The sequence below is a fragment of the Ammospiza nelsoni genome, chromosome 27, assembly GCF_027579445.1.
Source record: "Ammospiza nelsoni isolate bAmmNel1 chromosome 27, bAmmNel1.pri, whole genome shotgun sequence".
NCBI classification, from domain to species: domain Eukaryota; kingdom Metazoa; phylum Chordata; class Aves; order Passeriformes; family Passerellidae; genus Ammospiza; species Ammospiza nelsoni.
The window spans coordinates 1,038,466-1,060,604 of NC_080659.1; the positions used below are offsets into that span (position 1 = coordinate 1,038,466).

Here is a 22,139-nt window from a genome sequence, read left to right on the forward strand (position 1 = left end):
ACGTCACTTCTGGCGGTGCCGAATGAAATGGCGAGTGGCGGCGGCGGTGGCGGCGGTGCGGGGAAGATGGCGGTGAGGAACGGGGTAGTGTGGGCTCGGTGCCGGTGGTGCCGGTGGTGCCGGTGGTGCACCTGCGCCCCCGTCCCGCCACCGCGGCATCCTGCAGCGGCGTTCCGGGTCTGTGTCTCCGCCGATGGCGCGCTTTAACTGAGCCGTCTGTGCTCTGCCGTAGGATAAGGAGAAGAAGAAGAAGGAGAGCATCTTGGACCTCTCCAAGTACATCGACAAGACCATCCGGGTGAAGTTCCAGGGCGGGCGGGAAGGTGAGCCCCGCGCGTGGCTGCAGCACGGAGCTCTTTGGCCTCTCGGCATTTTCCCTCAGCCGATGCCTGTCGGCTCTGCCCTCCTGCTCACGCTGCTTTCCCATCAAGGGAAGCGGAGGAATAGCGGGTGCTTTGACTTATTGGTGGTTGCACTTAATGGTGCGAAGGTTCTCTCGTTTAAGTGTTCCATTGATCTCCTGGGTGCACTTCTCTTATTAGTTGTTTTGAACAGCCTTATTTTGGCTGGGATTGGTTTTTTTTTTTTTTTTTTTCCTTTCTTTCTTTTGGCATTGCAAGGATGCACTTAAAGGGACAAAGAAACATTTATGGATGTAACAATTAATGCAACTGTCGTGCCTGTCATCTCTTGACATGGTAAGCTTGCCCGGAGCGGTTCAATACATGCCACGGTGCCTTTGCATGCCCGTCCCTTCCCAGCTGGGCAGGTCCATCCCAGTGCTCTTCGTGCCACCCGCAGGCACTTGTTTGTCTGAGTTTATTTACCATGTGCTGCAGTTTCAAACTCCACTGCAGCCTTGTGCTTATAAGGGTTTGGAGGTTACTTGAACTCTTCACTGAGAAGTGTATTTGTCAAACTGGGAAGTCCCTCTGTGTAATTCTGTGATATATTAAGTGCCTAGTCTTGTGGAATCACGTTCTCCATTAGGGTAAAGTGCTGGTCTATCTGCAGTGCCTTCCCGTGAGGCAGTGCTTATGCTAAAGGCATGATGTGCCAGGAGGGCACCTGGAAGATGGGGTTTCTGAGGAAAGAACTTAAAATATGGTCTTGCTTCATTTTTAACCATAACCTTTCATTAAGGATATTTATTTTGTGTTGGAGTTGTCTTTTTTTTTCTTTGTGTGACTTGTACTGATTTGTTATACAGTATTCTTAAAGTGCCCTTGAAGTTGTCTGAAAGCAAAAATGTTAGTGTCTTGAAGAACATTTGGAAGAATTGATTGAAAAGTCTGTAAGTTTTAATTGGTGCAATGCAGACCAGTTTTTGTGTACTTGCCATTGATAAAGAAGACACTGTTTAATATCTCTGGCCTCATTTGTTTGGACTTGCCTGAAGGAGGGAACAGGCCTGGAGAACTGAATCTACCTTTCATGAAGTCTTATGTTGCTGTATGCCTTGTTTTGGTCCTAATCATTGTTTTCTGTGTGGTCTTCAATAGCAAGTGGTGTCTTGAAAGGATTTGACCCTCTTCTGAACCTTGTGCTGGATGGTACCATTGAGTACATGCGAGGTAAGTAACGTGCAATCTTTGGAAAGCTTCCCTTCCCTGGGTGATTTTCTTGACAGAAATCTTACAGTTCTGTAAGTGAATAAGGAGAAACTGCAGATTAACATCACCCAAACTGCAACATGCTTGGGATAACTGTCTTGTAAAGAAAGACATAAGGTGACGGGTCTATGGGACCTGATAGCATGTTCCTGAGGGAATTGGCTTACACTTCCCAGGCTACCCTAAAACATTTAAAAAGTGATGGCAGTCAGATAATGGGAAAGAAGGAAACATTGAAACCATTTTTCAAAAGGGAAGAAAGGAGCCTGGGAACTACTGTGCTGTCAGCCTGACTTCTTGTGCCTGGGGTGGTCATGGAAAGGATCCTCCTTGGAGCTCTGCTAAGACATATGGAGGACAGGGACGTGATTTTAGACCTCCACCATGGCTTTACCAAGGGAAAATCCTGTCTGAACAACCCAGTGGCCTTTGACACTGTCACAGTAGCAGGCCCCCAGCTGGGTAATAATTAGCATTGCCTCCATGGTTCACAGAAGGCTGATCAATATTTTTATTTTATATATATGTATTTATATATATCATTATTAAGAAACCCATTGCTTTTATAGCAATTGCATTGCGATACACCTGGACTGAATTGGTCCTCCAATCCAAACACTATCCCCATTGGCTAATTAAGAAATCACCCTTTGGTAAACAAATCTCCATAACACATTCCACATGTTCACAATAACAGGTGCAGCAGGCCAAGATAAGAACTATTTCTCATTCTTTTCTCTGAGCTTCTCACAGCCTCTTCCCAGGAAGGCCTGGGAAAGTTGTCTGTTGCTCTCTGTGGCCTGAGAGCAGCTGCCACACCCTACAACATCCTTCTCCCTAAGTTGAAGAGAAATGGATTTGATGGGTGGACTGTTTGGCGAATGTGGAATTGGTTGGATGATCATATGCAGAGGGTAGTAGTCAATGGCTTCATGTCCTCGTGAACATCAGGGACAGGGGGTGTCCCTCAGAGATCTCTGGGGACCAGTACTGTCTAGTGTCCATCAGAGATGTAGGCAGTGGGATCAAGTTCACCCTCAGTCTGCAGGTCACACACCTGAAGGATGGGGGCATCCAGAGGGACCTGGACAAGTTTTTGAAGAGGGCCCAAAGGAACCTCATGAGGTTCAGCAAGACCCAGGCTGGGGGATGAATACTGAGAGCAGCCCTGCTGAGAGGGACTTGGACTTGCTGGTGGATGAGAGGCTGGACAATATGTGCTTGCAGCTCACAAAGCCAGCTGTATCCTGGGCTGCATCCCTACCAGGGAGGGGATTCATCCCCAGGGGGGGATTCTGCCCCTCTGCCCCTGGGCTCAGGTCAGACCCCACCTGCAGAGCTGCCCCAGCCCTGGGCAACAGCAGCAGGAGGACGTGGGGCTGCTGCAGCCGGGCCAGAGGAGCCACGGAGATGCTGCCAGGGCTGGAGCCCCTCTGCTCTGAGCCAGCCTGGCACAGCTGGGCCTGCTCACCTGGACAGGAGAGATCTTTGAGGAGTTAGTATTGTGCCCTTTCAGTTTTAAAGGGACATAAAGGGAAATGCCAGGGGGTGAATGCTTCAGCAGGCCCTATTGTGGCAGAGCAAGAGGTAATGGGTTTAAACTAAAGGAGGGCCAATGTAGATATAACAGAAGATATAGATCTAAGGAAGACAGGGGGTTTTTTTTAATGAGTATGGTAAAAATACTGGGACAAGCTGCTCGGAGAGGTGGTAGGTGCCCCATCCTTTGGGAGCATTCAAAGATGGGACTCTGAGCAACTGGGTCTAGTTAAAGATGCGCCTGCTTGTTGCAGGGGGGCTGTACTAGATGACCTTTAAAGGTGATTCTGCAGCAAAAGTTAGATTAAGCACATTTCCTGTGATAGAACATCCCTGGTCGTCCTTGCTTGAGCTCCTGTATAGTTACCTCACTGGCTGCCCTTTTCCTCTAAAGCTTGAATAAAGCAGTGTCTCTTTCTCTCTGATACAAAAGCTGTCATTTGATAGGACAGTGTTTTTGAAGAGTACTCTCCAACCTGTTTAAAAGGGAGCACAGAAGCTTTGAATTTCATCTTTAAAGGAGAGTCTTGAAACGTGTTGTTCATTTCTATTGAATATAGAGATATCTCTATATGGAATACATATGGAATATTGGTTTTGTTTGTCCTAATCCAGCCCTATTTGGCCTGGTCTGAGAATGGACTGGTGCTCTCTTCCCTAGTGCATTGAGAAGTCAGGGTCTTTTTCTGATCTATGTTAATCCCCAAGTGTTTGTCTATAATGACATTTGAAATGGGATCAAGAGATTTTTTTAATCTCACTTACTTAGAGGCTTATGAATTCTTTAATAACTGTGTTCTGCTTTTTGTTGCATACAAAGCAAGTTTTGTTATTGCTTACTGTAGGTAAGGTCTTGAAAACATCAAATGTCACTGCTGCATCACCTGTATGGTCCGTGTGTTCAGTAAAACAAAGCAGCTATGCCAGGAAAGAACATGCATGTCTGTGCCTTTTAAAGTTGATGGAATTTGGTTTCCTTTTCTTATTTTCCTGTTCTAACCATGGATCTCTGCTTCTTAGATCCGGATGATCAATTTAAATTAACAGAAGACACACGTCAGCTGGGACTTGTGGTTTGCAGAGGGACTTCCGTGGTTCTGATTTGTCCACAGGATGGAATGGAAGCGATTCCAAACCCTTTCATTCAGCAGCAGGATGGCTAATGCTTTCTTTGAATTGTCTCTGAAAACTTCGGGGTGCAAGTCATTGGAGAAAACTATCAGTGTGTGAGAAGCTTCCTGTTTTGGGGGGGAAGTTTGAATGTGTATTTGTTAGTGTGAAAGAAGTCAATTTTTATTTTTGTGGCTTTCATAAATGATGAGATGATGGGGAATGTAAGAAGCATGTTCTTGTTTTTCTCCTGCCCCCAAATAAGCGTGTAACTATGTTGTTTAGAGCTGACAGAAGAGAAAATATTGTTGTTAATTGTCTGAGACCTTCTTGATCTTGTGAGTTTTGAAACAACCCCATAAAATTAGTTATGAATGCCCTGAATATTGGTTATATTCTTTCAATTTTTAAACACATTAAAATGCCTTTATTCCAAATTAAAAGCCTAAACACAGTAGAACATATTTTTCTTCCTCTTAGATATCAGTACTCAACTGGGGAAGCATTATGTTGCTGTCTTCTGCTGTTGAGTTCAGTCTGTTGTGCAGGAAAATTACTTCCTTGTGTAGTGTCATCACCTTTACAAGGGATGTAGCCAAGAAGGTCTTTTTCAGCACTTGTTCCAGAACTGGTGGGCTGTGATCTGTGTATCAGCAGGCTCACATATTTCTACAGAGGACTGGTCTAACTTGTGGGATAATGCTTGGTTGAGTGACCTAAACCTTATGGAGGTAGCTATTTGTTACTTAGAATTTTAGGGGGAGAATATTTAATATCCTAACATTTGTTCAATTGTAGGCAGTATCTGGAAGTACTGCATATTTTTATATTGTAGCTATCCACTTGTGGTTTTGCCTGTTATAAATTGATTTGTAAGTAAACATTTTTATTTCTTTTATACTGCAGAAAATGCAAGATATGAGGAGTTCTGAGTGAATAAAGACAAATTGATCTGTTTCTAAATGTCTGTTTTTTAATCTGTAAAAGTGCACTACAGCTGACATAAATCTAAAATTAGTTCAGGAGGTGCATAAACACTGCAGGATCAGGAGGGACCAGAGCAGAAGCCGTACTTCAAACAGGGAATTGATGGAAAAGGCCTGAGAGCATCTTGTCCCTCTTCTGAAGCATTTTAAAGACTACCTGGTTGAGGCATGTGCCTGGAGCCTGTAACCTGCTTCTGCCACCTGCTCTTGCCTTTATAGAGGACCCTTTATGAGGAGGCTGTGGCAGAGTGAATTGTTTTGCTGGCAGCAGCAGTTTTGTTCCTGAAGGGTGTCAAGAACACATGGCAAGTACAGGTTGTATTGGTTATTTTGGCCACAGCACTTTTCTCCCGTGCATAACCTTTCCTGGATCAGCTCCAAAATGGGTGGGAACTTAGAGTAGATTTCATTTTAGTGAATCTGACTTCCAGGAGGCTCTGAAACTAGGGACCAGGTGTTGTGTGTGATGTTGCCTGTGTGAACTTGGGTGCGTCTGGATTTTAATCTGGGGACTCACAGAGCTGTCTATAAAGTTGTGCTCCTCACAACCTAGTTTTCTAATGCTACAAAACTTGCTTGTGAAACTGCATAGTTCAAAAGATAATCCTTATTTAGAGTGTGAGGAGTAGAATTTGCTTGCCATCAGCCTGAGCAGAGTCTTGAACTGTCCTTTTAGGTGGGAGAAAGATTGCTGGTGTTGATGCCAATAATGTGCTGCACTATTTTTGCACTCTAAGTATAGCATCAGAAACAGACCTGCTGGGGCTCTCTGGGCTGGATTCTGGGCTCTCAGTGTTGGGAGATCTGCCTGAAGCAGATCAAGTGTGTAAACTCTGGAGAGGGGCATATTCCCAACATTTCCTGCTCAGGTGATTGGTTGCTTGGTCTTTCTTGGGAGCTGCATGGCTCTCCTGTTCTGTAGCACAGACTCTGAGGTTATACTTTGGAGTCAAGTACCTGAAAAGAAGAATTTGAAAATAATAGGGGACAGACATTTTAGCAGGGCCTGTTGTGATAGGACAAGGGGTAATGATGGTTTAAGCTAAAAGAAGGGTGATCCAGACTAGAAATAAGGAATAAAGTTTTTATGATGGCATGGTGAGACACTGTCAAGGCTTCTGTTTGCTGAGCTCTGCCAAGAGCTGGGAGTGAGTCTTGCTGGTATGGGCTCTTTGGGTAAGGGACTCTCCTTCAAGGTCCCTATCCAAGTCTCTTCATGCAATAGCTTTGGAAAAATTCACTGTGGCATTAGCTGTTGCTTGTCCTACATCTGTGTTTATTTAGTGCTTTTAGATTGAGGATGACTGAACATGTGAAGCCATCTGGGTTTGAATGAGGGCTCACTCCTTCTCTTACTGAAGTATAAAGTTAGATATCTAATAAAAACTGTAATCACATTGGTATTTGGTTAAACTTGAACTAATGAAAGATGAGATAATGGTTGTTTTTTTCCAAATGGGTTCAATGTTTTTTACAACTTCTTTATATTTACTCACTGCTTAGGAATCTTTTGGTTGCTTCTCCAGTTGTTTTCTTTTTAGCCCAGGCTCTTTGCTTGGCTAACAGCTCCCCTTATTTGCTGTGGCCTTACCTGGTAAAAGTAGATGCCAGTCAAATCTGTAATTTTTAGGTTATACAGCTGTTCTGCTAATGCTGTTCAGAAAGCAGCAGAAAAGACAGAAGAACAAAGCAGGAGAGTAGAAAACATGCTATTTTTAGGACAAGATTGGTTTATCTCATACTTATCCTAGCTGGGGGGATAGTGTTTCCAGAGATGGAAAGGGCTGCGTAAGACAGAGTTAAAATTAACTGCCTGGCAGTATACAAGCATGGAGCCTGCACAAGAGCCACAGGAGCTGGGACCTCAGACAGAAATGATTGCAGACACAGTTCTTGAGGTTGGAGAGAGACTCTTCCAGGTCAGCCGTAGGGTGCTTTCAGTACACAGTCGATATTTTGAAGCCATGTTTTTTGGAGGAGCAAGAGAGAGCTCTGAACAGCACATAGTGATCAAAGGGATCGATGCAGTGCCATTTCAGGCACTACTTGAGTTCACTCGCACGGCCCAAGTGCTCATAGGTCAAGAAAATGTGACCAGCTTACTGGAAACAGCTGATTTTTTTCAGTTTGACAGGGTGAAACTGTTGTGTGAGAAATTTCTGGAGAGAGAACTGCATGTTTCAAACTGCCTGGGCTTGATGACCTACTCACAGCAATTTGCCTTTACAGAGTTATATGTGTCTGCTATGAATGTGGCTCTCACTCACTGGGGGGATGTGATATGCCAGGAAGAATTTAAGGCATTACCCAAGGAAATGCTGGTGCAGCTCCTGAAGAGTGATGACCTCTTCATTTCAAGAGAGGATGTGGTTTTTGACAGTATTATGATTTGGATAATGGAGGACCCAGCAACAAGAGAGGAAGAATTTCTGGATTTGGTGGGCGAAGTCAGGGTCACTTTTCTGAGTTTGTCCTTCCTCGATATCTTGGTGAAACGCAGCAAGCGTGCTGGAGAGACAGATATCTTTTCCAGACTAATAAAGAAGTTAGACAGCTGTCCCCCACCCAGCTGGCAAAATCCGAAACTCTGTCCTTATGCTGGCCGGAGCTATGACACCTTATATGTCCTGGGAGGAAAGCATGACAAGGAACAGCAAGAATTATTTCTCTTTCAACCTAAAACAGGGACCTGGCAGGCTTGTTCTCCCCTGCAGCGCAAGAACCTCACCCAGTATGCAGTGGCAGCAGTAGGTAACTTACAGACGAGGGAGACTGAGCAGATGCAAACAGAAGTTGAGCCTGAGTCCCAAATGCAGGGAGTCCAACTGTTGCTGTAAAACTGTTGTGCTCAGCATTGCTAAAACCTCATTCATATTGGTGTTCATATTTGTTCAAAGAATGCTTTTTTCTTCCTTGGTCCTGGGAGAGTGCTAGACAACACTATTCTCCTATAGCAGAAACTATGCAGTCTCCCAAGCTCCTTAGCTTGACTTTATCTGGAATTAGTCTAAGGACTTGGCTTTAAAGCCAAGTGTATTTTTTGGCCTTCTCTTTTGTAGTGATTTAGACATATGACAGGTGACTTCTGATTTATAGTTGCCATTGCATTAAACTTATTTACAGATGTTGGGAAATCTTCATGCTTGGAGACTTTCAAGCCAGCTCAATACTATGGCTTCCTGTATTAGTGTTGGTAATAGTTCTGTTTCTGGTAGGAGTTTAGAAGTAAGATCGCTGAGGTTCTTTCCAACCAGTGTTTCCATGATTCTGTTCAAAAATGGGAGCAGGCTTGGAAAGACAGGCTGCATTTCATAGGCCCAATGAATTAAATACTGCAAACTGATAGAGCAGTGATTTTCTCTCATCTTGCACCTTATCAATACAGCCCAGAGTGAAATGAGAACCCCAGGTATCAGGAGCAATTTTTAGCCTTCACATGACTAGTATTTTCTTTGCTGTGCTTCTAGGGAGCTTCCTTTTTGTGACAGGAGGATATTTCCGGGATGAATTTGTGTGGTACAGTGTGGATTGGGTGCTCATCTACAACTGCTTGGACAATTGCTGGCTGGAAGGGCCAGCCATGAAGAAGTCCCGCAACAGCCACTGTGCAGTAGGAGTAGGGCTCCACTTGTACGTGCTCGGAGGGAGCACGGATGAAGGGATCATCCCAGCAGTGGAGCGCATGGCTCTGATGGAGTCAGAGTGGGAAAGCATGAGTCCTATGGCTCAGCCTGTGGAGAGAGGTGATGCCACCAGTGTGGGAACCAGGATCTATGTGGTCTGTGGCCTGGATGAGAATGGACACGTGTATGATGGAGTGCAAAGGCTGAACACAGAGACAGACAGCTGGGATGTCATCTCGTTCTCCCCTCTTCCAAGGTAAGAAATAATATTCTGGCACCTGGCAGAAGATGAAGGATTCTAGTGTTGATCCAGCTCCAGGAAGAGGTTATAGTGTAGAAATCCGTAAGTTCTGTCCCTGCAACACTTCTGTGATTCTCTGTTTTAAATAGGACTTCTGATCTGAGGACCAAGGTTACCCTGAATATTTCAGGGGCCAAATCTGTCTGTTGATTCTGATCAAGGGTTTCTTCTCTCTCAGGTATGACCTCTGCATCACATCCCTGAATGGGGCTCTGTACACTGTAGGAGGGGAAGCTTTTCGGTTTGATGTGGAGACAGATGAATGGACCCAGGTGAATGAGGAATGCTTGACCCAAAAGTTCTTCATGGGATGCAGCACTGTGAATGGACAAATTTATCTTCTTGGGCAGAGGAAGGGAAACAGCACCCTCCCCATTGCAGTCCTCTTTGATCCCTACACTGATGTGTGCCAGGTCATAGATAACAAACTCCCTTGCCCTGTTCCTATTCATGGCTGTGTCTCTGTGCGAAGATTTGATACATGGGCATAAGAGTGGAAGATGTGTACTTTACAGCTGAAGGGAGTTAGATTGCATCAACTTTGGCCTGTGACATTTAAACAATTTTATTCCTTTGTAATTTTACCTTTTCTTTTCTACTTGACAAATGAACTGAAGCCAAAGCCAGTGCAAACTTTTTCTACACAAAGGCTGCAGGTCATTATTGAAAATGGTAATTGGTATTGTTATGGCATGTAAACTCCTTAGGGTTGATGCTTAGTAAAGGGCTGTTCTGACCTTTAACCTCTGTGTCTCTCTGTTCTTTGAACAGCTGGAAAATCACTGCCTCATTGTTAGAAAATATCATAGGATTTAAATAATCAAATGGGTGTCAAGGGAATCTTCAGCAGGGTTATAAGCCCATAGTGCTGTAGACAGAGCCAAAAACCCAAACAGTAATTGCTGTCAAGCCATACTTAATATCCAGTGCCATTTTAGCCTGAAATAAGCAAGTTTCACAGGTTAATTATGGCTAAAATTATCTTTAGTCAAGGCTGAAAAGCACCACAGAAGGTGGGAGACTGTTCTGGATTTATGGATTCAGGTATGTGATGACAAACTTTTGCACATTGAGTCTTAAGAATCTGGCTTTAGTTTCCTTAGTTGTCTTTGGGTTCACAGCTGCAGAGACTCAGAATAAAAATGCCCATCCCAAAGCACTAAAATAAAGTTGCAAGGAGCAGGGTCCTGCACATGGCTGTAATTAAAGACTGTGTATGAGGAAGAGAATTTCCTGGGCAGAACTATGGCCTATGGGTGGTAGGGATTGATCTCCAAGGGTGCTCGGGCCTCCCAAGTGTGGAGAGGGAGAGAGTGGCTGCCCCATGGGTGCAACAGATGGAGCTGGGAGGCTGCACTGCAAGCACTGCTGTCATCTGTACTGTCAGTCTGTCCTCTGATGTGACGCAGCAAGAGAGCTCCTGAGCTGAGTTATCATCGTCTCCAGAGAAGGGGAGAGGCCTTAAAAACTGAGAGGTGTTGGTGAAAAGCAATCCTGCCACTGTGGCAGCTCTGTCAGGGCAGCAGGCCTGCAGACATGGAGCCCTCTAGGTCTGCTTTGGCTTCCTCTCCTCACCTGCTCCCTCCCAGAGCTGGGGGTCCCATGATGGGGCTGCAGCAGCCAAGGCTGGGCCTGTTCTCTGGGCCCAGAGGCCAGTTGTGCCCTGGAGGCTGTATAAGTCTTTTGAATTATGAAATTCTCATGTTTCATGTGGGGTTTTAAAAGAAAGCATCGTACTTGAAGGATTAATTCATGAGCAAACCCTGACCCAGGGATCCCCATGAAGGGTCTTTCACCTCACCAAAGGGTGGCATCCTGCTCGAGGCTGATGCTCCACAGAGAGAGGGTGGCTGCCTGCCTTCCAGCATTGCAGCCTGCAGACCCAAATTCCAGAGTCCTTCAAGTGAAAGCTGGTTCAATGTTTGAGTTACATGATGTCAGGCTGCCAGCAAGCTTCAGAGATTTTCCTCCTGACATATGGTCTGCTAGTGTAAAAATATTTCATGCAAAATGTACATAAACCAGACTTTTTTTGATGTAATTAATTTTTTACATTTACTTAAAATTTATTGTTATGCTATAAATTCTGAAAGTTAGAACTTATGCAAGAAATTACAAGATGAAGCATCATCCAACTCCCAAGTTATCCAGGTAAAATGATAGTGTTGTAATGCTCCTATTTTCCAATTTTAAAAATGACATCTCAACAAAATTATTACATCCATAGAGAAAGCTTTCATTGATAATGTATAATTTCTGATGGAAAAAAGTGCCTTTGGAAGAATTTAGTTCCTTTCCATTTTATGAGACTTTTCCCTAAGTAGACATGCAGTAAGCAAAATCTTTTAGACATTAGAGCTATTTTGAATAATTCATAAGAAAATACAGCTTGTATAATTTAACCTGGCCTTAGCTGCAGAAATGGTTTATCCCAGAGCCTGACCATTTTATACTTCCCAAGTGAAAACTTATTTGCCATTCAAACCAGTACCTTTCACATGCAAGTCCTTTCATGGGGTGGCTGGCAATGAATGCCACTGTCTTTTGAAACTGCAAATTGGTTAAATCTTCCCCAGTTTTAGTTTATTATCTCAGGAACCTTTTGGGAAGGCTTTGAGATAATGACAGATAGGAGCCATATCTTCAACATCTTGTTCAACCCCCCTCTTCTCTTTATACAGTGGGTCTTTGGCTGGTATACCCTTCCATTCCTGGATTAATGACTATGGAGTAGTAGTAAAAGAATATTCCTAATAGAAGAATTATAGGAAACAACTCCTGAAGTGACTTAACTGCTTATAGATGTGATGAAATTCACCACCTAGGCCTCAGGCACACTGCAGTGAAGCCCTGTCCAGCCTCTCTCCCAGTCCTGTTCAGCCTTCCTGCATTCCAAACACTGCCTGGATCCTGGTGTTTTGCAGCAAGCCCCATGCTATTCTTTGTTCTTTGCCAGATCCTCTCCTTGCTCTTGTCACTCTCTTTAGTGTCACTTCTGGCATCTTGTCTTTTCTGAAGAAAAGAAAGTTTATATTGTATTTAAGAAGACTAGTCCTGTATTCATTCACTGCCCTCGGGGCCTAACGTGGCAGCTAAAATAAGAGGTGTGATCATGTCATTAAAGCCAGTGCCTCATTGTCCCTGCAATGGGAGGCTCAGAAACCTCATCCTTATCCCTGCGTTGAGGTGTCAGATGTCCTGACCACCTTTTGTGGCACAGACAGCCACTTCCAAGCAGACTTGTGTGGCAGAGGAAGTGAGAAGAGGTGCCTGCTCTGAGCAGAGCTCTCCATGGGCTGTCATGTGGGAGCACACGTGAGGAGCTCATCAAGAAGGTGTCAAACTGCTTGCATAATGCAAACATAATGTGAGGATGAGAGACCAGAGGGGTGTTGAAATAAGACAGGTGGATATAATGAGGTATGAGTATAAAGCTTTTTGTCATAAGGTGGTGCTGTCTCCATACTTGAAGGTTTTGAAAAGTAAACTGGAAAAACTAAACTGGGAAAAGCCTTAGGTAACCTGATCTGATCTCACAGCTAAGTTCTGCAGGCAGGAGGTTGGACAAGAATATTTCTTATCTCTCTTCCAATATGAATTATCTTGTGATTCCATGTATTTGCTGCTCACCTGTTGTGGAAATTTCAACCAGCACTTGGTGTGGTTCCAAAACCAAGGCTTCTGTGCATAGAGAAGGCAGCAGTAAGAACCCAATGCCTTTTAATGACACGTGAAGACCATGGGAAGAGGTATTGCAAGGACTCAGTGTGCCCATGCTAGATTCAGTCTGGCTCTGAGCTTTGGAGAAACTGGTTGGCAAAATGCATTTATCATTAGTGAATGTACAAGATGTGATAGGGAGAGTCTTTGGAGCAGTGGGCAGCAGCCACAGCCAGGACAGGCTCTGCTCTTGTCTGAGGTGCAGGTATCTGTGGGGAGCACTTACACCAGGATCTAAGGCAAGAACAGCAGAGTGACATCTCTGACACCTAGCCAGCTCCACCCAGGGAAAAGGGAACTTCTAAATCAGCATTAGGGATGATTCTGTTCCATACCCCTGAATTTGTCCTTCTTTGGCTTTGCACCCACAGTCATGACCACACATCGTCTTTGGATGGGCTCTTTAAAGTGGCCGGGGACCATCAGCCTCATTTGCAATGAACAAAGAGCCCTTGAAAGACGTCACTTCACAGCATGACCCTGCTCACATGCTTACATCATACAGAAGAGCCAGTCCAGAGAAGAATGAGGTGAAATAAAATGTAAATCTCCAACTAACACAGAAAACAAGGAATTAAGACCTCCTCCAGAGTTGAAATAGCTCCCCAGGCTGTGCCCAGGATGCCCACAGGGGAACCTGTGCTTGTGTGGACAGAGATTTGCAGAATCTCAGCTCTGCTGGCACATGGGAGCATGTGCTGTAAGGCTTGAGGGTATCCCCTGCCCAGCCAGGCTCTGCTGAGATCCACGCTTTGCCCAGATTCCTTGGGCATCCCATCAGTGCCAAAGAGGATGCAGTAGGACTACCAAGATGCCTCTCCCTGTCTCCTTTTGTCGTGTGGATGTTTTGTAGATCACCTATCAGATGCTTATACACCCCAGACAGTGGAAGGCAACCAGTTTTTCTCAGTGATGGTACAGGAATACTGGGGGATTTATAAGTTTCTTCAGAAATGCTGCAGTAGGAAGCACTGCACAAGCTTTCAGGTGGAGAATATATTTTTTAAACATAATAACATGATTCAAACACAGAATAATTTCTTTTTCAGAGGGGGAAGAGGAGTAGATCTCTTACCTGATGGGGGTCTTTATGTACATATAGCATTAAACCTCAAGGTGAGAACCAGAGATAACTTGATTCTCTTGATCAAGACACTTGGTGACTCCTCTCTCCACCACGACTCCATGTATTACTAAGATATGCAGGAAGATTTAATGTAACAGAGCAAACAACTTCAGGAAAAGGAAGGCTGTCAAGACTTTGGTGCTTTCTTGGGTTGTTCAGTTTTAACCTCCCTCTTTCATGGCATGCACTGCCTCCTAACTGCACTTCATGGATTCATTTTCTGCCCAACCATCCGTGCTGACAAGATCTTAAAATTTTAATTTTGTATCAAAATCACTTTTGAAAATAAGTTTAACACATTTTACAAGGGGCTTTTGTGCTCAAAATCCCTCTGAGGGATTTTGAGATTTAAACCTGTTCTCCATCAAGGCCAGTAGACTCTGCTGAGGCAAATTTAACTTTTCAAAGGTAAACATGGGAAGCTGGCAGTGCTGCAGATGGCTCTGTGTGCAGTGAGGGGACCTGCCCTCATGGGACAGAGGCTCTGCTCGCAGCCACAGCAGCTCCCTGGCAGTGGGTTTGGGGTAAGGACAGGACAGAGGGTATTGATGATGTGAAGGCTTCCATCACCAAAATCTAACCCAACTACCCGGCCTCACAGAACTTCTTCATCAACCTGGGGTGGTCCTGGGCCCGCCAGTGCCTGAACCAGGTCTCCACTTTTTGACAGGCAGGTCACTTTGCTTGGCCAGTGCAATCTGCTCCTCCTGGAAAACAGAGCAGGGAGGAAGGACTGAGCCCTTTGCAGGCTGTCATTCCCTGTGAGGGAGGAGGAGCTCTGCTCCCAGGGCCTGCTTCTGCCTGTCTACCTTTGCCCAAAGTACACCTTTCTTTGAAAAAATTGTATCAAGTCTGTTTGCATTTGTGAACTCTCAGATTGTTTTGGCCATTTTAAAACTCCAATTCAGACATATCTAAATGCAGGTTCAGAAGTAAGCACAGCCTCTCCCTGGTTAAATTTTGTCACCTGTACACAATGGGATGTAATGTCTGGCTATAAAAGTCTAAATACATTGTTTTTCATCTCTGATACAATTTTGGCTTATAATTATCAGCTATTGATAAAAGCTGAAGATAAAAGAAGTTTCAACTTGGAAAGATAAAGAAATAGACACATGGTTCACTCCATAATGTCAGTAAACCATTCAGCTGTTGAAGTGGCAGTCACAGGCTAAAAGGCATCAATTCTATCATTCTCATTTTCTTAATGAATTCCAAATAACATGATGTGATAAATAGATATGATTTGTGCTGACAAAATTGAAACAGTAATCAATATTGATACAGTAATTAATATCTGGAAATAATAAAACAGTTAAAAGTTGTAATGCCAAGAAAGAAAGGGAGAGGATGGGTTCCACCCCCTCCCCTTCCTGCAGATGTTCAAGCACAGGAGAAAATAACAAGAGATAGCAGTTACTAAAAATTAACAGAAAGAAGGGAAAATCTGGTTAGGTCCCAGGAAAATGCCAGCTATAAGAGATTTATTGCTTTGATTCTTAAATGTAGTAATATGTTAGTCTTGGCTTACATTGTACTGGTTTGGTGTGTATGTGTAACCCAAAGGCGAATTAAAGGACATAGAGGAAGAGGAGAGGCCTTCATCATAAACGACCCCCAAAGACTTGTGTGACCACCAAAACAAGTGGTGGAGCATGCGCGGTAAAGATGGTGATGAGGGCAGAGGTAGAAATGTGATGAATCGAAAATGGGAGGAGATGGTATTGACACATGACATATAAGGTGAGAATCTTCACTTTGCAGGCTCTTACGTGAGGTGGCAAGGGTCCTGCACTCCGTACCCTGCTGTTATCTTCTGCTTATGCGCTATTATTGGAACCAAATTATCCCTTAATCAAATTATATTGTCAATATATATTTTCTAAACTATTCAATTAAAATTGCTGCTACCTAAAACATTGTTTGGATTTTTTTTATGATGGGATAATTGGGCAAACATAACAATGACAAGAGTTTATAAACTGTGATTAAAATTAATGTAAAGATGAGCTCATAAGCATTTTATAATTAATCTGACAAAGTTTCATCATTATTACAGTAAATTATTTTTTAAAATCAATGCATCAGTGTGAGTCATGATCCAGGCCCAGAGACTGGTGGTGGATGAAGCTAAATCCAGCTGGAGACTGGTGACCAATGGTTTCCCCCAGGGCTGAGTTTTGGGGCCAGTCACATTTATTATTTTCATCGATGATCTGGACAAGGGGATCAAGGACACCCTCAGTCATTTCACAGATGACACCAAGCTGGGTGGGATGTTGATTTGCTGGAGGGCAGGAATGCTCTGCAGAGGCAATTTGACAGGCTGGATCAATGAGCCAAGGCCAACAAGGCAAAGGGCCGGGCCCTGCCCTTGGGTCACAAGAACCCCATGGGACAATCCAGGTTTGGGGTAGAGTGGCTGGAAAGCTGCCTGGTGGAGAAGGACCTGGGGGTGCTGGTCAACAAACTTCAAGCCCTGGCACAGGCTGCCCAGGACTGTGGTGGAGTCCCCATTCTTGAAGACATTTAAAATATGGGTAGATGTGGTACATGGAACATGCTGGTGGCCTTGGCAGTGCTGGGAGAATGGCTGGACTTCATGATCAAGTTGGAGAGCTTTTCCAACCTAAATGATTCTGTGATTCTGAAGGACTCGGAGTTCTGCCAAAAATAAGCAGCCTTAATAGACTCTACCCAAAGGGGTGGTGGCTGCCTTCCTGCCAGAGCCAGCAGCTGTGACAGCAGCTGCAGTGTTTGACACACGGCAGGTCAGGGGTGCTGGGATTGCAGCTGCTGAACGTGTTGGAAGCTGCTGCAATATCTGCTGGTACATCTGTTCCCTGAAGGGGGGCAAACAGCAACTGCCTGGCTTGTGAGGCTGGCGGGCCTGGCCTGGGGACAGAGAGAAGGTGTTGCTTGCCTGGGCTTTTGGGACAATGGGACACAGGAGACACTCACCTTCTTTGGGGTTCTGCCCAGCAGAATGTAGGAGCCTTCCAGTGTGGCGCTGGTCTGAAGTTTGGGCCTTCACTTGTCGCTCACCCCAGTGCCCTGCCCGAGGGCAGAGTCAGGGCTCTGTGAGAGGAAGGAGCTCTGGCACCACAGGACCTGTGTGCCCACATTGCAGCCAGGGTCAGCCAACAGCAGGATGCTGCCAGTGCCATGCTCTGTGCTGGATTTAGAGCCCCAGCACCAGCAGAGTGCTCCCACACCTGGCTCAGAGCACAGCCCAAGGCTCCCAGTGCTGCTCCAGCACCACTCAGAGCTTGGTACCTCTGCCAGGTCAAAGCTGTTTCTTCACAAGCACAATGGCACCAAAGCAAAGGTGGAGTGGAGACAACCGTAACGATGGCTAAATAAGCAATAGTTAAGTTTGCTGAGGCAACAGGACACAGAGCATGCCTCTGTGTTGGAGTATATGCTGGCCCTCCTTACTGCGCTCCTGAGCAGTCCAGAGGATGCCACAAAAACAGTTTGCAAGTGTCTGAGTGTCCCATGGGCTCTGTGTCTAGGGTACCTGACCACTGTCTGCAGCAGGAGCCAAGGACAGAACACATAGGAATATGCTGGTTCCTGCAGGAAACCCCAGCAAACCTCTAGTGAGAGGCATTGTGTCCTAAATCATGTTGTTTCTAGGAAGCCAGGCGGGTGCAACATGCCTTCCCTTCTTTGAGGCAAGACCTGATGACCCTGGAATTAACTCTGGCTCTTCCTACAGCTCTCATCTGCCTCATCTTCTTACATGGCTGTGCACTGCAGGCAGGAGCCAGCACTTGGGGCAGATGGGTCAGTGAGAGACCCTGTCTCAGCTTAGGGCAGGTTTGCTGACCACAGCTTTGATACTTCATGTCCTCCCCTTTTCCCCCTGGAGTCCTGCTGTGCCTGGTGGGAAGCACTCTGGCAGTTCTGCCCACAGGGGCACACAGCCCTGCTTTAACTGACCAGCTTCCAATTTTCTGAGCGTGAGGGCTGATCTGCACCTCCCCACATGTCAGTCCTTGTTCCGGAAAAAGGGGCTCAAAGCCCTCTCTGAATCCATCTCATGGGATGAGCAATGTGGATCTGCCTCATTTCCACACCCAAGTTCTGGGGAGATGCTAACCAGTCCCCAGGCTCCCTGGGGTGACAAGCCTGCAGCTGGGACCCTGGAGTGGATCATCACCCCTGACAGAACTGGGGTCCTCTGGTGCCAGGAGGAGAAAGCGAGGCAGAGCTGGGCAAAGAGTGATGTGAGCAAAGCGGTCACGGCAGCTGCAGGAGCTCTGGGGTAGGGAGCTCACACAGCACCTTCAGGAGCATCCTCTAGGATCAGGCTGAACCCTGGCTCAGCTAGGGGCTTCCAGCACTGACATACCCACTAAATCCCTTATCTGTGCTGCAAGCTGCCTTATCTGCCTTGGACTGTCTCCAGAGGGACCCACCCATAGCTAAGGTGTGATTGAGATATTGACTTGTCTTTTCACAACTACAGGTACAGGAGAAAGGGAGGGCAGGGGAAAGAGCTGCCATACCATACAAATACCATATGGTATGAAAAGCAGAGAGATTCATTATTCTTGGGGACAATCCCATGTACACTTTGTAGTGGTCAGGAGACAGGCAAGGATTATTCTGGAGCAGCCCTGCAAAACACTGGTGACAATCAGCACAGGAAAAACCAGAGGTGCTGCACTCACCTTTCAAAGATGCATCAGACAAAGATCAATAATGGGGCACCAGGGATGCAGAGCAGGAGGTGCTGAGGCTGTGGGTACTGTATGTCTGCAGACTCCTTCAAGTCCTCCCAGATAGCTCCAGGTGACAGGCAGTATTCATGGTGCCAGAACCCCTCTGACACTCCCATTCTGGTCAAGACAGTGGGCACAGAAACCAGAGCTGCCTGCAGCAAGCAGGTATTAGTAAGGCATAAAGCTCACTGCTAAATCAGGATTCCCAACTCAACAGCTCATCACTCTCTGTCCCAACCTCTTGCTCAATCCGATGAGAATGTCAGACCAGTTGAAATATCATCACTTGTTCTGATGTGTCTGTGAGCTTGGAGGTGGGGTAAGATGTCCTAGTACACGAGAGTGTCAAGGAGGTGGCTGATTTCAATTTCACTCTGTTTCACAGATGACACCTCCCTGGTGACGCTATCAGCAGAGTCATCTCTCTTGCCCCCTCTTTCTTTCCTTCTCATTCTGCAAAGCCCTCATCTCTTAATCAGCTCTGACACCCAGCAGAGGGTGTGGATGGATGTCCCAGGGGAGACCACCCATTGTCTACATCCATTAAAATCTTCTGGCATCTTCAAGGCCCCAGCAGTCCCAGTTTTGGTTCCTTCATCCTGTCCAGTGACATCCCATATCCTGTTTGTGTTTTGAATCCTCATGTACTGAGCACAAAGATGAGGCACTGCTGCCCAGAGCAGTTCTGGAGTGCTCACACACAGACCAGCACTCCAGGACACCCTTTCTCCTGCACCACCTTCCTCTCCTCACCTGTGTTCTGTCAGTCTCTGTGATGTGAACTGCAGCAGACAACATGCAACACCATCATGAAGAACCTTCATTATCAGCTGATTTTGCTCTTTGCCTTTCCCTCCCCCTTTTTGGGGGCACCTGCACCAATATACAGTTGCAAACAACCAGTGTTGGTCTCTCACAGTCAGCTCAGGTGGGTTTCCTCACCAGGCTGGTGAGGGACCTTTCTGAATGCCTTTGCAAAGCTGAGCAGGGTGCAGGTTCTCTCCACTAGATGTGCTCACGAATTTTTTGGGGTAACTCCAGCAGAGTGAGACAACTTCCCCACAGACACCCTGCCCCTTGGGGACTCTTTCCTATTATGTTCATATCTGTTTCCAAAAATTCTATCATATATAATACTTTCTCCTGCTCTGACCAGTCTTAATGTAGACTACAGAAGGCTGAAGTTTCTTACATTCCCACTGGAACCTTCTTAAATTTTTCTGATAACAAGATGATTTGAAACAAAGAACAGCATTCCACAGTTGGTAGTTGAACTCCTCTAAGAACAAATTTTCCTCCTGCCAGTGGGTTTGAAGGTTTGCTGTTACTCAGGTAATCTGTGTGCTAGGTGACATTTTCTCCCCTGTTGGCTTGAAGTGGATCCTCTTGCAGTATGTTCTCAGTGAGATGTCAGGTATTGAGCCCTCTCTCTCAGCTGGGGAGCCACACAGGGCAGCTCACTGCATTTCTTGGCCTGACCTATCCCTGTGTTGCTGCCACCATCATTTCTGAATCCAGTCATCTTGCCAATGTTTCATACTGCCTTTCAAGTTGTTTCTCAGGATATTTCTTGGCCTGCTTTATCACATGCTTACATTCATCTGACAAAGTTAAAGGTCCCTTCCCTTGTTTAGACATGACTTCAGCTTTTTGAACAAGGCCTTGTCTTTATTTGCAGGCACTGTGTCTGCTGTACCTTTGAGAATGAGAAAAGCAATGCTGTTCCAAGTGCAGCCATCCAAGAAAAGGTTCCCTTGGGCATACATTTCCAAATGAAATCATGTGAAAATGGAGATCTTTGAAATTTACTGTGTGCAGGAAGAAGGAAACAACCGTGCCAAATTATTCTTAAAACAAGATCCAAAATGGCAGCAGATGTCCACAATTCCTGGAGTCAGCAGATTCAGGTCAGCCATAATTTTGGGCTAGGGCAACCTGGGGGCCCCACTGTGCCAGCCTTGACTCACCCACCTCCCAGCAGCCTGGAAGCATCTATATGTGCTGTTTTTCTCATGGCTCACCTGGAGCTGCATGCCTCGTCTCCCACAGCTGCTCACTAACATTATGTGGGCACACAGTTTGTGATGCACATCTCATCAGTGCATATGGGGGATAAAAGTATGGGGAAAAGAGAGTCAGGCCCTGCTTGGTGCCCAGTGCTCCATCTGGAAACAGAACTCTCCATTAGAGAGTGAGTCCTGTGAGGAGCAGCTGAGGGAGCTGGGGGGGCTCAGCCTGGAGAAAAGGAGGCTTGGGGTGATCTTCTCTCTACAGCTCCCTAACAGGAGGATGCAGCCAGGCAGGAGTTAGGGTGACAGGAGCAGAGGAAATGGACCCAAGCCATGCCAGGAGAGGTATGGGTTGGACATCAAGAAGAATTTTTTCATGGAAGGGGTTGTTAAACATTGGAATGGGTTGCCCAGGGAGGTGCTGGAGTCTCCGTCCCCGGAAGTAATTAAGAAGTGATTGGACTCTGCTTTGGTTGACAATGTGGTGACTGGTCACAGGCTGTACTTGATGATCTCAGAGGCCTTCCCCAATCTAATGGATTTGGTGGTTCCATGATATGCTCTGCTGGGTTTCTCAGCAGACAAGTGACAGGCTAGCTGCAAGTTTTCTACAACAGCTGTTCTGTGGGGGGAGCTGTGATGCCCCCTGTGTGAAGAGAGAAGGGCATGGATATACTATAGTCTTAAACACTGTCACACTACTCAGAAGCTTCCCAGCCCTGGAGCAAACATAAAGAGAGAAGGTGGAGAAGCAGGGAGGGAGCTGAATGCTTCTTCAAGCCTTAGCAAGTTGATGGCAAGAAAACAAATTCACCAGCTGACCTGCCTCAATGAATCATGACTGTTATGCTCAGCTAAAGGCAGCACTCAGTAATTCTTGCTCAAATCCAACAGCTCTCCTGTATCTTTGATGTATCTTTCATAAGAACCAGATTTGCCTCCTAACAAGCTTATCTCAATCTTCAGGGACACAACAAAGCCCTGAGGGTCAAATCCAGCAGGCATTAACATACACTGGCTCCACTGGGCATTATGCAGACTCTGGGAAGCATTCTGCTCCTAGGAGGACAGGTGATGTGATTTTACAACAGGGAGCTTTCCTAGCCTCCTAAAACCTCAGAAAAAAGAAGAATAGATATTAATTTCTCTCCTCACACCCTTGCAAGGCCAAAGCACCTCCCCAGTGTTGCCATCTTGGACTTGCCATTGTCCTGGCAGTACCAAGTAACCTGGCCTGCCCCTATGTCTAGTGTAGGGGTGTTCCAAATTGTCCCTTGTCACAGGGCCAAACACAGTCTTACTAACAGGAGACAAAGGTGGCAGCTGCAGGTCTTTACTGGCATGACTCAGTGTGCCTGTGTGTCCTGGGCAGGCAGCACCTT

At 45.8% G+C, this 22,139-nt stretch overlaps 2 protein-coding genes and 1 pseudogene across 2 annotated transcripts; 2 read left to right on the forward strand and 1 right to left on the reverse strand.

The window, feature by feature from the left end:
• Nucleotides 1-27: 27 nt before the first annotated feature.
• LSM7 (LSM7 homolog, U6 small nuclear RNA and mRNA degradation associated) lies at nucleotides 28-5,225 on the forward strand. The gene is made up of 4 exons (XM_059489947.1): nucleotides 28-72; nucleotides 233-323; nucleotides 1,503-1,574; nucleotides 4,173-5,225. The coding sequence occupies exons 1-4, from the start codon at nucleotides 28-30 to the stop codon at nucleotides 4,313-4,315; spliced, it is 351 nt and encodes a 116-aa protein (XP_059345930.1). The 3' UTR covers nucleotides 4,316-5,225.
• A 1,852-nt stretch (nucleotides 5,226-7,077) lies between these two features.
• Nucleotides 7,078-9,894, forward strand: LOC132084684 (kelch-like protein 24). The gene is made up of 3 exons (XM_059489924.1): nucleotides 7,078-7,999; nucleotides 8,716-9,127; nucleotides 9,351-9,894. The coding sequence occupies exons 1-3, from the start codon at nucleotides 7,078-7,080 to the stop codon at nucleotides 9,661-9,663; spliced, it is 1,647 nt and encodes a 548-aa protein (XP_059345907.1). The 3' UTR covers nucleotides 9,664-9,894.
• Nucleotides 9,895-10,024: 130 nt separating this feature from the next.
• LOC132084731 (ceramide synthase 4-like) lies at nucleotides 10,025-20,781 on the reverse strand (annotated as a pseudogene).
• Nucleotides 20,782-22,139: the final 1,358 nt, after the last annotated feature.